The sequence below is a fragment of the Pollicipes pollicipes genome, unplaced genomic scaffold (assembly GCF_011947565.3).
Source record: "Pollicipes pollicipes isolate AB1234 unplaced genomic scaffold, Ppol_2.1 Scaffold_7262;HRSCAF=8765_pilon_pilon_pilon, whole genome shotgun sequence".
Lineage (NCBI taxonomy): Eukaryota > Metazoa > Arthropoda > Thecostraca > Pollicipedomorpha > Pollicipedidae > Pollicipes > Pollicipes pollicipes.
The window spans coordinates 3,670,793-3,682,816 of NW_023597055.1; the positions used below are offsets into that span (position 1 = coordinate 3,670,793).

Below are 12,024 nucleotides of genomic sequence, written 5' to 3' on the forward strand. Positions count from 1 at the left end.
ATATATATATATATATATATCTCTCTCTCTCTCTCTCTCTCTCTCTCTCTCTCTCTCTCCATTCTCCTGGTTTTTCTTCGAGGAATAAGTTTATTACTACTGTCTTATCAAAACCATAATCATCAACGAGCTCCCTCCAGTCCTAAACAGAAGAACAATTTCTTGCATAACCCTTGAGTTTTTAGATGCTAGGCAGTAATCAGAATATATATATATATATATATATATATATATATATGTTTGTTGTATTGTGTTGCAGGCGCGTGTTAACGTGGCCCAGGCACCGGTGTGACGCTGCGCTTCGCAGCTCATCCAGTCCCTGCCCTTGCCGGTGGTCGACTCTTTGCTGAAGTCGCGAGGCTGCGAGCCCACGCCACCGGCGGCAGGCGCGACATCTATTGATATTGTTTTGAACTTTGGCACATGGCGCGTGGCCGCGTGGCGCATAACGACGATAAAAAATGAGTTAAATAGCAATGCTTCATGTTTTTTCAAGCAGAAGTGTTTCGGAAGTACTGGGTCTGTGACATTGCAGACGTAAGTTGCAAATACTTGTATTCGCCTGCGCAGCTGAACCATACCTGCACTTAACTTAGGTGCGACAGGTATAATTACGGATATGTCTGTGACGGGTTAAGTCCCTGTACGGTCTGACGTATCCGTTTCACTGAAGCCTGTTAGAAGGCCTTCTAATTAGGCCTTAGGCCTTAATGTTTGTGATGTTTATGGGATCAATTTCACGCCTCATTGGAAGGCATGTTTTTATTAGCCAGGACATCTCACTGATTCACTGTTTCCTCATTTTTGTTTTGGTTACGTTTCTGTCAAGTCTTTTCTGCGACCAAAGTTTTTACTTCCCACCTTAGTTCAAAACCAATTCCAGCTCATTGCCTTCTTTGCACAGCTAAAGCCATTTAAAATTTCGCGCAGGGTCTGTGCAAATTACGGCTGCAAAAGCATGCGGCAGCATTTCCGGGCATTCGGCGATGCGCTGTCGCAGAGTCGACCGAACCACTTCTTCAAAGTTCAGTGACGATAAACGTCCCAGTTTGACCTTGGCTATGGACCATGCAGGCGACGAGAGGATTGCCCCATATTTAGACAAGCTAGTGACGGTAGAAAGTAGGAACTACCGCATAACCTCAGACATAGATCCTTTTATCGAGCCCGCGAACCCTGGTATCGTTCTGTTCTGCCAATCTGTGCATCCAACTTTCATTAATAGGAATGTCTCACGTTTGAACATATGAAAGTAAGCATCATATATGATGATATAGGCTCTCTTTTAACCATTGGTATACTTTTAAGTCGAAAGAACTTCCAAGGGCGACGCAATTTCTCTGTTAAGCAAATATGCCCCTCAACGCATGTTTGTTTGGTCACTTGGATGGCGTTATTATGACGTCATGGATGCCTGGGTGACCTTGGAAGTCTTTCCGAAAACCCCGAACATCTTTGCAAGCGTGTCGCTCAGATGCTAAAGGCTTTCAAGTCTTAGAAGTGTGGGCCGTGAACTCTGCTGAATGATCTTGAAGATGGCTAGCTCAGTTCAAATCCCATACACATGTGGAACACTACCTTGGAGCATGATATAATCAGAGATATGTTCCATAGACCTCGCAACAATTCGTCTTCCTTCCGTAGGGGATGCTCTGTCAGGGAGGTATACTCACTAATTAAAGTGTTGCTAAAAGTGTCAAGTTAGCATTATTACCATGGTTACCACAACGCAGTTGCCTGAAAAAGCAGTAAAGCATTAGTTGCCCACCTGACGACTTCCAGCACTTGGCCTACCACCCTGCTCAAGCTGGGAAAAGGCATGCGATTCCTGCATTGCGGGGTTCGTAGGAAAGTGTCGTGCCAAAAATGTCATGTACCTGATCACCTCCCAAGCCATGTCAAGCCAGCTCAAACACCTATATTGACGGAGCAAAACTTAATCCACTGAACTGACCACGGCATGTCAGGTCCAGAGCAATGCGATCTAAATAGGTGTCAACTAGGAGTACATGTACTTGTAATTTGTGAAGCAAGGTGTGCTGTAAATCAGCGCGTGAAATATATATCAGCCGGTTTCTCGGCCTGCTCAAGTCCCAGGACAGACGGATATTCCACTGCATTAATGAAACTAATTCTGTTGACAAATGTACGATAAATAAATTCGTAGGGGTCCTCAAAGACATTTGGCTCCATTCTCGTCGCCTTCAGTACACACAGTATGATAGTAGCATCCGCAGTCAGCCGTCGCATCGCCTGTCTCATCCCGTACAAGCCGTCGAACTGATTTACTGCTCAACGTGGGATGATGCAGGTTTCTCCGACTTAACGTCGTCCAAGCATTCACGAAGTTACCTGCACAGCGCAGTACATTTATTTAACAAGCACAACTGAACTATGCCTTGCTGAAGTTACTCACAACATTAATTATCATTCGGAGCGAACACTGCACAGACACAGCAGTCTCACAAGTCATCTGCCTATGACGACGCTAAAATCTTCGACCGCCTGTTGTTCGTAAGCATCAGACGAGAATGAACAGAAAGGCCAGCCCTGTGACTACGCCCACAGAGGCAGCATGCTGATTGGTAATACTCCGCAGCTGTGGACCGTAGAACAGCAATATCTAGACGCACGAAATATGTCCACCCCAAAATCATCGCTAACATTTCAAGGCCCATTCGCGTATGTGGACAAGACACTTCGTTAAGGTAATTGTAATGGGATGTCAGAGGCTCCTGGTCGCTTTGTTACGGCTCTCATCGACACGTTTTTATATATTGCACACATCATGTAAGTGATCGCGAAATATTTACACGCTATTGCATAAGTTGGCCGGTCATGATTAGGCGTACACTCCTAGCTAAAGAGAACGCCAGAATTTCGACGTCATATATTTTTTTTCTTGGACACACTAGAGACTAAAGTCTCCCGTATGGCCTACATATTTGTACCTTGGTCTCAGCTTTAAGCCCCAGAGACACGGCACACTTGTACGCCCCCCGCGATCGCCTCTGTGTGAGGCACGTGCTGCTGGCACACCGCTCCCCGACCTTTCACACTTCCCGGGCCGCTGCACGTGTCAGGTAATGGCCCGGTTCCTCCTTCTTCTCGGCTGCAGCCCTTAAGTTAGCCCAGGCCACCAATCACGCCTCTGCTCCTTGCTCTCCTCGGCTACCGACGCAGACCGAGTCCAAATCGCTCCAAACTGCACGGGACCGGTGGGCGACTCCATTCCTTTCCTCTTCGGTGACCGCCTCAGACCGAGGTCTGGGTCACACATCCGCCTCCTCCGCCTCTGCGGCCGGCTCGGACCGAGCCCGTGCCGCTGCTCGTGCCGAGCGGTGGCCCTACTCCTCGTTCTCCTCGGCGATGGCTTCAGAGAGAGTGTGCGGGGCGTGATCGCTCTCGGCGGACACCTCTGCCCGGGTCTGTTCTGGAGCCTCTGCGAAGCTGGGCGGACGGTGGTCATCGTGCGCCGGGCTGGGTGGCGGCTTTTCGAAGTGCGGCACCGAGAAGAAGCGCTTCAGGAACGGCTTCTGCGGCATGGTGTAGGGGTTCTTCAGCTGCCGCTGTCGCTGGCGGATCACTGCCGGCAGAGTCAGCGTGTCAGGGTCGCTGAACCTCAGAGCCTGCCGGACTCTTACACGACATCCTATCTTACGGGACTCACAAGACCCTCCTGAGCCAGCCCCGTGTAGTAGCACCAACCTGACTATCGAAGCTAGTGTCCAGTGCATGACTTACTAACGTATTCGAATGTTTACAGGTGGCTTGAGGCCACATGCATTGGCAGAAAACGCATGAGGAATACCATCGCGCGATCGCACGGACGCGAAGGCCATTTACGGCTTCGACTAGAGGTTTGCCGTCCGTGTATATTGTGCACATGCCCGCCTTAATGCAACGAGCCTTCCATCAGGCTTCAGCGAAACGGATAAACCAGACCGTACATGGACTTACCCCGTCACAGACATGTTCGCAATTATACTTGTCGCACCGACGTTAAATACAGGTATGGTTCAGCTGTGCAGGTAAATGCACGTATTTTTAACTTACGTCTGCAGTGTCACAGACCCAGTCGTCTGTAGCATTTCTGTTTTCTAGACAATAATAAAAATGGACAACGTTGTTCCAATAGTTGTTACTTTTGCTATGCGCGGCGTGGCCCGCACGGCCATCTTTCAAAGTTCAAAACAACATCAATAGATGTCGCACCTGCTGCCGGTGGCGTGGGCGGGCAGGCTCGCGACTCCAGCATGGAATCGACCACCGGCAAGGGCAGGGACTGGATGAGCTGCGAACGCAGCGTCACCGCGGCGCTGGGCACGTACCGCGCCTGCAACACCCACCGGTCGTGTCAAACTACACACGGGCGAGGAGCATTATACGGAGATACCGCGGTTGCAGCACGCGCCAGTCGTGTCAAACCACGAACGAACATGTCAAAAGAGGAGTATTAGAAGAAGGTACCGGGACTGTTACACGCGCCGGTCGTGTCAAACTACCCACGGCCACGTCAAACGAGGAGAAATAGACGGAGGTACCGGGACTGTAACACGCGCCGGCCGTGTCAAACCACATAAGGAGGCGTCAGCATCGCGGAACATGGGATGCACGCATTAGAGCTGTAGTGTATGCCGGCGGTGCCGGCTGGAAACCAGACACCAGTGTGCCGTCGGGGCGGGTACCCGCGCACAGTGTTGCCGTTTTGAGACAAAAAATATCACTTGAGGATAAGACAGGACAATTCTACCGTGGGTTCAGTGACTCACTCGCACCGTACCGATCCACATTGTTGACGCCGTTCGCATCATTCGCATTGCTGTCATAATTACACGCCTTGATGAGGTCAGTGGGCTGCGAGTTTCTACTCTCTGGACCTACAGCAGCCCCTTCTATGGGCTGCGTAGGCCCATTGGAGGGCAGGGAACGATTCCATGCCGCCGGACTCACCCGGGGCTCAACGCCGACAGTCGCGTCCAGAATATCGTCGACCACCTCGTAGATCTTGCTCGCCGGCCTCGCGTTCTTCAGTTCACCCATGAACTTGACCTGAAAATGCGAAACGAAACAGATTTGAACACACTGTCGCCCATGCGCCACCTATAACAACAGTGACGTCCACGATTTACCGGCGCCGCTGCCATGGAAACGCCACGGCCATGTGATGAACACAGCGCGGAAAACGCTCGGTTGCCAATAGTTCGGGTCAGGTGCTGGAGTCTGTGCTCGGTTTAACATCTGCACAATCAGAGGATGCTTGCAGGCACGCTGGTCATCACCTGATTACGGGAAACAGGCACGTGTTTTATCGAAATACTCTGGCAATCTGCTACCCAGGTCATAATCAAACAGTGGAACGGTCGAGAATGGCGTATTGAAGGCGCGCCGCTACCAGTCTTCATGAAAAAAAAACATTGAGTGTCCCTATCGGAATGCACGCCATCCTTCAAATCGGCCCACGTGCACACATCTCGAAATCATGCATCACAACGGGTGCAGTAATATACACGAGAATGTGCGGGCACATCGGTTCTGCGCAGATGGGCATGTGGGTGGCATTCCCTAACAAGAACGAAGGACTGTCCGCCACTGGTGCTCATCCGAGGGGACTGCCGTTCGGGACTGAGGGCTGGGACTGCCGTTCGGGACTGAGGGCTGGGACTGCCGCTCGGGACTGAGGACCGAGGACGGCCGCTCGGGACTGAGGCTGAGGCCCCTCGGTGATGAGGACTGAGGGCTGCCGCTCGGAACTGAGGACTGCGGACGCCCCATCGGGGCTGAGACTGCCGCTCGGGACTGAGGGCTGGGTCTGCCGTTCGGGACTGAGGACCGGGGGCTGCCGCTTGGGACTGAAGACTGAGGACGCCCCATCGGGGCTAAGGACTGAGAACTACCGCTCAGCCGCACGCAGTCAGGTAAGGACACCAGCATCCCGAAACGACGCGGCTCGAGCCCGGCCAAGGCGAGGTCGACGGTGAGTCTGTTGCAAGAAAACAGCGGTGTCCTGACGCTTGGGAGGAAGTCACTGTGTGCCGAGTACATAAGGCATAGATTGTCAACATCGTGTTCGCTGAGGAACCTCAGCTACTCCAAATTTTGATTGGGTTTGAACAAGTTACGGTTCTTTTCACCACGTTTAACCATTTTAGAAGCATGGCATAACGGAATGAGGTGAGTGGTGTGACATTACTGAGACCCTTGCGGGAGACACTCGCTAGCGACCTGTTACTCCGCACAGGGGCTCTTCTCTGGAGATTGTGCGAGCGCCTGGCAGTCGCCACTTCAACCGTCTTTTGACCCACGGTCGCAGCTTGCCTCTACGAGGCGGTACGCTGCCGGGACGTATGGTATGACATGTGATGAACCGGCGAGTGAGGGAAGCAGGACGAATGACAGCTTTAATACAGTGTCTCACCTTGAACTCGTCGCGGTAGTGTTCTCCGTATGAGGCTCGCACCTCCTCGCCCGCGGCGTCCCAGTCCTTCTTCACTGTGCCCTCCAGAACGCTCTCGGACAGGATCGGCGTGCTGCAACCGTGGAGACAGTGTGACGTCATCGGGATGACTCGTGAACGGCATGCGTGTGACGTCATCACTCGCGATCGACGCGTATTGCGGCGTGACGTCATAGCTTGGATGCGTGAACGACGCGGTATGAGACGTCATTGCTCCCGAGCGACGAATCACACGGTGTGCCGTCATCTCTCGGGGGTAAAACGATTCGTCGAACAGACTCCGGCGATTGCAGCGGAGGTGCAGGAGGCCTGGGGCACAGGTGCCAATGCCTGTGAGTTTGGCTCTGGCGTAATGGCCGAATGTTTTTGGCCCCAGAGCTAACGATTGCCGGCCAGGCTCTTAAGCAACCGCTAGAAAATTATAGCCGGGAATACGCTGTTCAGTGAAACGGTGCTTTCATCATTTTACAATTAATTCACAATTCGCGTTGCCACCTTACGAAGATTAGAACGTCCCGTTGTGGGCAGTTCGTTAACTAACTCAGACTGACGTGAGGACATCACCACACTATCGCTGCGCGGCGGATCAACGAGCATGACGGCACTGGCGGAATCACTTGGTAAACAAACAGAAACACGGGGTTACAGGCGATCATGTCAGCGGCTCGTGGCATCATCTTACTCAGGAATCAGTGCACTCCATAGTTCCATGTCGGTCAGGTTATCAGTTGTCGTCACACTACAGGCGAGGGAGTACAGAACTACTAGTACCACTAACTGGCGCCAGGTGTCACCGTCTGCGGTTGTCAAAGCGCCCAGAGGCGGCCATTCAAACCTGGGGAGGGCTGTTGCATGATTTCATCATACTCCGAAAACGAGGCGCCGCAGGTCGACTTCCAACTCACTGAACAATACGAGAAGCTGCCATTCCTGTGGTGCCCGAGCCGCGGCAGTGTGACCGGCACCCTGCCGGCCCCAAAACGCCAGCTGGAAGTCATGAACAGGACACACTACACCCCGCACAGGAGCGTGACACGTTCCTGAAGTCTCTCTCAAAACGCCGACTCCACCAATCTGGGCCCGCTTTCTAGTCTCACGAGCTCGCCCGGCAGGCAGCGGCTGGTCCACCTCCGTGGGCCAAGATTGCTAACCACCCGAGCCGCCTCGGCCGGGGCCGAAGGTGTCGACTCGACGCTGCGGGCCGCCGCCAACAAATACAGCGGCGTCCGGCCGCGGGCCACCTGCCGGCTCTATTTCTGTGGTCACGCCGTCGGCGGCTCAAGTAGCTTGTTGACGGAACACGGAACGTGATCTGTGCTTTGGACAGGAGATGCAGTCCGGTAACGGCGCAGGAGATGCAGTCCAGTAACATCTGGAGCACGGCGCAGGAGATGCAGTTCAGTAACGCTCGGGGCCCGGCGCAGGAGATGCAGTCCAGTAACATCTGGAGCACGGCGCAGGAGATGCAGTCCAGTAACGCTCGGGGCCCGGCGCAGGAGATGCAGTCCAGTAACGCTCGGAGAGCGGCGCAGGAGATGCAGTCCAGTAACACCTGGAGCCCGGTGCAGGAGATGCAGTCCAGACACGCTCGGAGCCCGGCCTCAGGAGATGCAGTCCAGTAACAGCCTGGGCACGGCGCAGGAGATGCAGTCCAGTAACATCTGGAGCGCGCGCAGGAGATGCAGTCCAGTAACGCTCGGAGCCCGGCGCAAGAGATGCAGTCCAACATCACCCGGAGCTCAGCGCAGGAGATGCAGTCCAATAACAACCGGAGTGCGGCCCAGGAGGTGCCGTTCAGTTACACCCGGAATGCGGCGCAAGAGATGCAGTCCAGTAACACCCGGAGCCTGACGCAGGAGATGCAGTCCAGTAACGCTCGGAGCCCGGCGCAGGAGATACAGCCCAGTTACACCCGGAGCCCGACGCAGAAGATGCAGTCCAGTAACGCTCGAAGTCCGGCTCAAGAGATGCTGTCGACCGCACGGGGGCTGCCGTCTGGCCGGTTTGTTGGTAGGCAGTTGATTTTAAGGACAAGGGGCACGAATGGACAGGTACCGACTGAGCACGAAAGCTCCGTCTAAACTGAACAGCACACACTTCTAAGGGACAAAACGGACCGCCGCGCTGACACCGGAACCAACGGCGAAAAAGCGAGTGTTTACAAGAGCGTTCGCCACTTAATGAACAAGTGTTAAAAACGACTAACTTTCATTCCGCAAGCTCCCTGTCTCCAAATAGCGAGCAATTCAGGTTGACTGACGCGGCACCGTATGTGTGACTGACAGGGCGGAAGATATCGCTCCAGTCCTTCCCGCGCTACCCGTCTCGTGAACTCCCCATCAAGCTGCCGAATCAACAGGACGGGGTGGTCTGAAGACGCTCATCTTCGCCCAGCGCCAGCTGCGCTCGCCGGCGCTGACTCGCGCCAGCTCCGTGTGGACTGATCCACCTACCGGTAGGTGGACGGCTCCACCGTGTGGACGGAGATGTTGAACTTGTGCATCTCGCGACGCAGCCCGTCCGCGAACGAGATCGTAGCGTGCTTGGAGGCCGAGTAAGCTGACAGGCCCGGGATGGTGTACCGGCCTGAGGTCAAGGTGGGGTGGAGTCAGAGTCAGACCATAGCAAACAAGATGGCAAGTCAAGGCCGAGGTCAAGGTCAGACCGAGTTCAATTCAGGGCCGCACCAGGCAAAGGAGATGGTGACATGCTTAAAGACCGAGTAAGCTGACAAGTCCGGTATGGTGCACCGACCTGGGGTCAAAATTAGGCATCTCAAGGTCAGGGTCATCCAAGATCAGGTATGTGTCAGAGGGGTCATAACTGCCATTTGATGTAGCGTACGAGATAATGAAGCTGACAAGGTCACCTACGTATCAGGTCATTTGATCAGACTTAAGACAGGATCGGAGCGATGTAGGGAGGTCAATATAGAGGCAAGACTTGATCAGGGCCACCTCAGCCGGTATCCACAAACAGGGGTGCCACTTTATAAAATCGGTTGGGGGGGGGAGCGGAGCTCAGCTGAAAAGGCTGACCCAACCCACTCTCAAAATTTGATGTTTTCCCGCACTTCGGCCACTTTGCATCCTCGATGCTACAATTTATACCAAACTTTTTGCAATATTTCGTAGATTCAAAATTATGTTCCTGCAGAGGAATGACGCCCCATTTTAGGTTGATCTGAACTGCCTTTCTCAATTCAGCATGGGGGTAGCAGTCTCTCACGAAGTATATGAAGTGACGTCCCCGTCCATCAACTTTAAAAAAGAGGCGTAACAGTTTTGTAAACTGTAAGGCGCAGTTTAGTTCGCATCGTTTGAAAAGCAAGTCGATAATATGCGGTGGGCCGTTAACAAACGACAAATGTCGCATCCTTTGACGATGTTTGAGTTCATTTGAAAACACTCGCGGGTATGCAAGCGCTCTGTCAACTTCCACACGGTTCAAGGCATTCGCTTGATACACTCATCATCGCGTAACATCTGTACCGTACTGCTGCTGTCCAGCCGTTGTAAGCGTGCGCGCGGCAGCCGAACAGCTGACGCGTGGCACGAGGCCAAGCCAGCAGTGCCACGAGGCGCGTCAGCGGCTACGGCTCCCACCGACCCCCTCCCCCCCCCGCACACACACAGCGCTGCACTCGAAACAACGCGAGTTCGGATGCCTTGGAGCATGGCGACGGACGGCCGACGCGCCTGCCACCGGTTCTTGAGACGCAGCAGGTCATGTTGCAATGTTGCAGATCGTGTTTCAGCACGACACCACGTGCGGGCAGAGTGCAGTGCGGGACGGGCGCGTTTCGGGATCTGCCACCGACGGCTAGGCACGCGCTGAAGCTGTGCTCCCTGGAATCTGAGCCTTTAGGCTCAGGCAAACCTGCTCGCCAAAGCGCTTGGGCGTATTGCGAACAAACTGTTTCGTGGTGGTCTGGTGTAGATGGATGCGTGTTGTACTATTGTGATAGTCTGAAATGTCATGCAAAAAGTTGATAATAGGCAGCAGCATGCCATTTTTATACCCATTGTCCCTGAAAACAATTCTGGCCCTAAACACGAATTTGGTACGTAAATTACGAAAAGACATCGAATGACTTCTGAAACTATGATTCCTCGGCTGAATGACCCAGTCACGGTGTGTGGTCTGTCCCTGTGACTGCCAGACCAGGCGCCCGAGCGTCAGCCGCGCCGCTCGGTCGGCGACCTGAGCTTGCCCTGACCTGACGTGGCCGGCAGGCGGCCGCGGCCTGACCTGACGCGACCGGCAGGTGGAAGTGGCCTGAGCTGACGTGACCGGCAGCTGGAAGTGACCTGACCTGACCTGACCTGACCTTGACCCTACCGACCGCAGTGGTGGTTACGCACCGCGGACACCGCGATGAAATTAAGTCGTTTATAGTGCGTATCGTTGTGGGGCTTGAATCCAAACATGCTTAACCAAACCAACCGTGCTGTATAGGTCCTGAATAGCTTTGCGGAATGGGTGACTGATCGCCAGCGGCAATCGCTCCTGACCTGACATCAGTCTGACCTGGCCCGTGACCTGAGCTGACCTGCCAGGCTGGCGACGATCACCACCCGGCCCCCTGCGCCGTGCGCCCGCACCAGCGGCAGGAACGCCTTGGTGACGCGAATGGCGCCCAAGCAGTTGATCTCGAACAGACGCCGGTACATGTCCAGGGAGCACCACTCCACCTCCGAAATCGTGAAGACGCCCGCATTGTTCACCACCGCGTGCAGCTCTGAAACGGAGGCGGACCCCGGTGACCTGTGACCTGTGACCTCTACCGAACGAAAGGTCGCGAGTTCGGTGCGGTACGCGGAATACTCAGAAGGCCCGCAGTGACGGTACGTTTCTGCCATGCGGTAATAGAGAACAAAATGAGCGAAAACGACGGCGGAAAACGGTGCGTGTCAGCCAAAAATGTTGCATGGATTTGCTGATCACTTCGAGGGAAAGTAAGCGGCAAAACGCTATTTTGGCGATAGTTATTTTGATAATGGTAAATTATGGGTGGGATATAAGGCGTAGAGCACAGCTCATTTGGTCATAACCAAAGGAAGCAAAAAAAGGGCATAAACAAAACAGCAACTCTGCACAATATCATGGCACCATGCAAACCGATGTACGTGATATATATATATATATATATATATATATATATATATATATATATATATTATATATATATATATATATAATTATGTATAATAACAATAATAATAGTAATTCGTGAATCTATCACTGTAGTCTCAAGTGTGTCAGTGCTCTGACGTATATGCGCTTGACAACTAACTGACGGCGCACACAGGCAACGCAAGTCAATATCTCGATCAATACCCTAACGGGGTGTGCGTGGAGTGGCAGGCCAATGCCGTGGCATATTTGTGGATGTAACTGTGTTTGTGGCCCCACTGGAGCACGGAAGATCACAGGAACACGTGGCTATTACTATGCGGCGTCATGAAATGATATTTATAGTACTATATATATATATATATATATATATATATATATATATATATATATATATATATGCATGTATATACATAAATCTCTCTCTCTCC

The 12,024-nt window shown here is 53.0% G+C and overlaps 1 protein-coding gene across 1 annotated transcript in view; it reads right to left on the reverse strand.

The window, feature by feature from the left end:
- Positions 1–2,356: 2,356 nt before the first annotated feature.
- The window catches only part of LOC119114105 (17-beta-hydroxysteroid dehydrogenase type 6), a 94,100-nt gene continuing 84,432 nt past the window's right edge, over positions 2,357–12,024 (reverse strand). Inside the window, exons 8-13 of the mRNA XM_037238322.1 lie at positions 11,010–11,198; positions 8,911–9,043; positions 6,419–6,530; positions 4,954–5,052; positions 4,216–4,336; positions 2,357–3,586 (exon numbers count right to left, since the gene is read on the reverse strand). Coding sequence (XP_037094217.1) covers positions 3,348–3,586; positions 4,216–4,336; positions 4,954–5,052; positions 6,419–6,530; positions 8,911–9,043; positions 11,010–11,198 — 893 coding nt within the window. The 3' untranslated portion in view covers positions 2,357–3,347. The remainder of the gene's footprint in view (positions 3,587–4,215; positions 4,337–4,953; positions 5,053–6,418; positions 6,531–8,910; positions 9,044–11,009; positions 11,199–12,024) is intronic.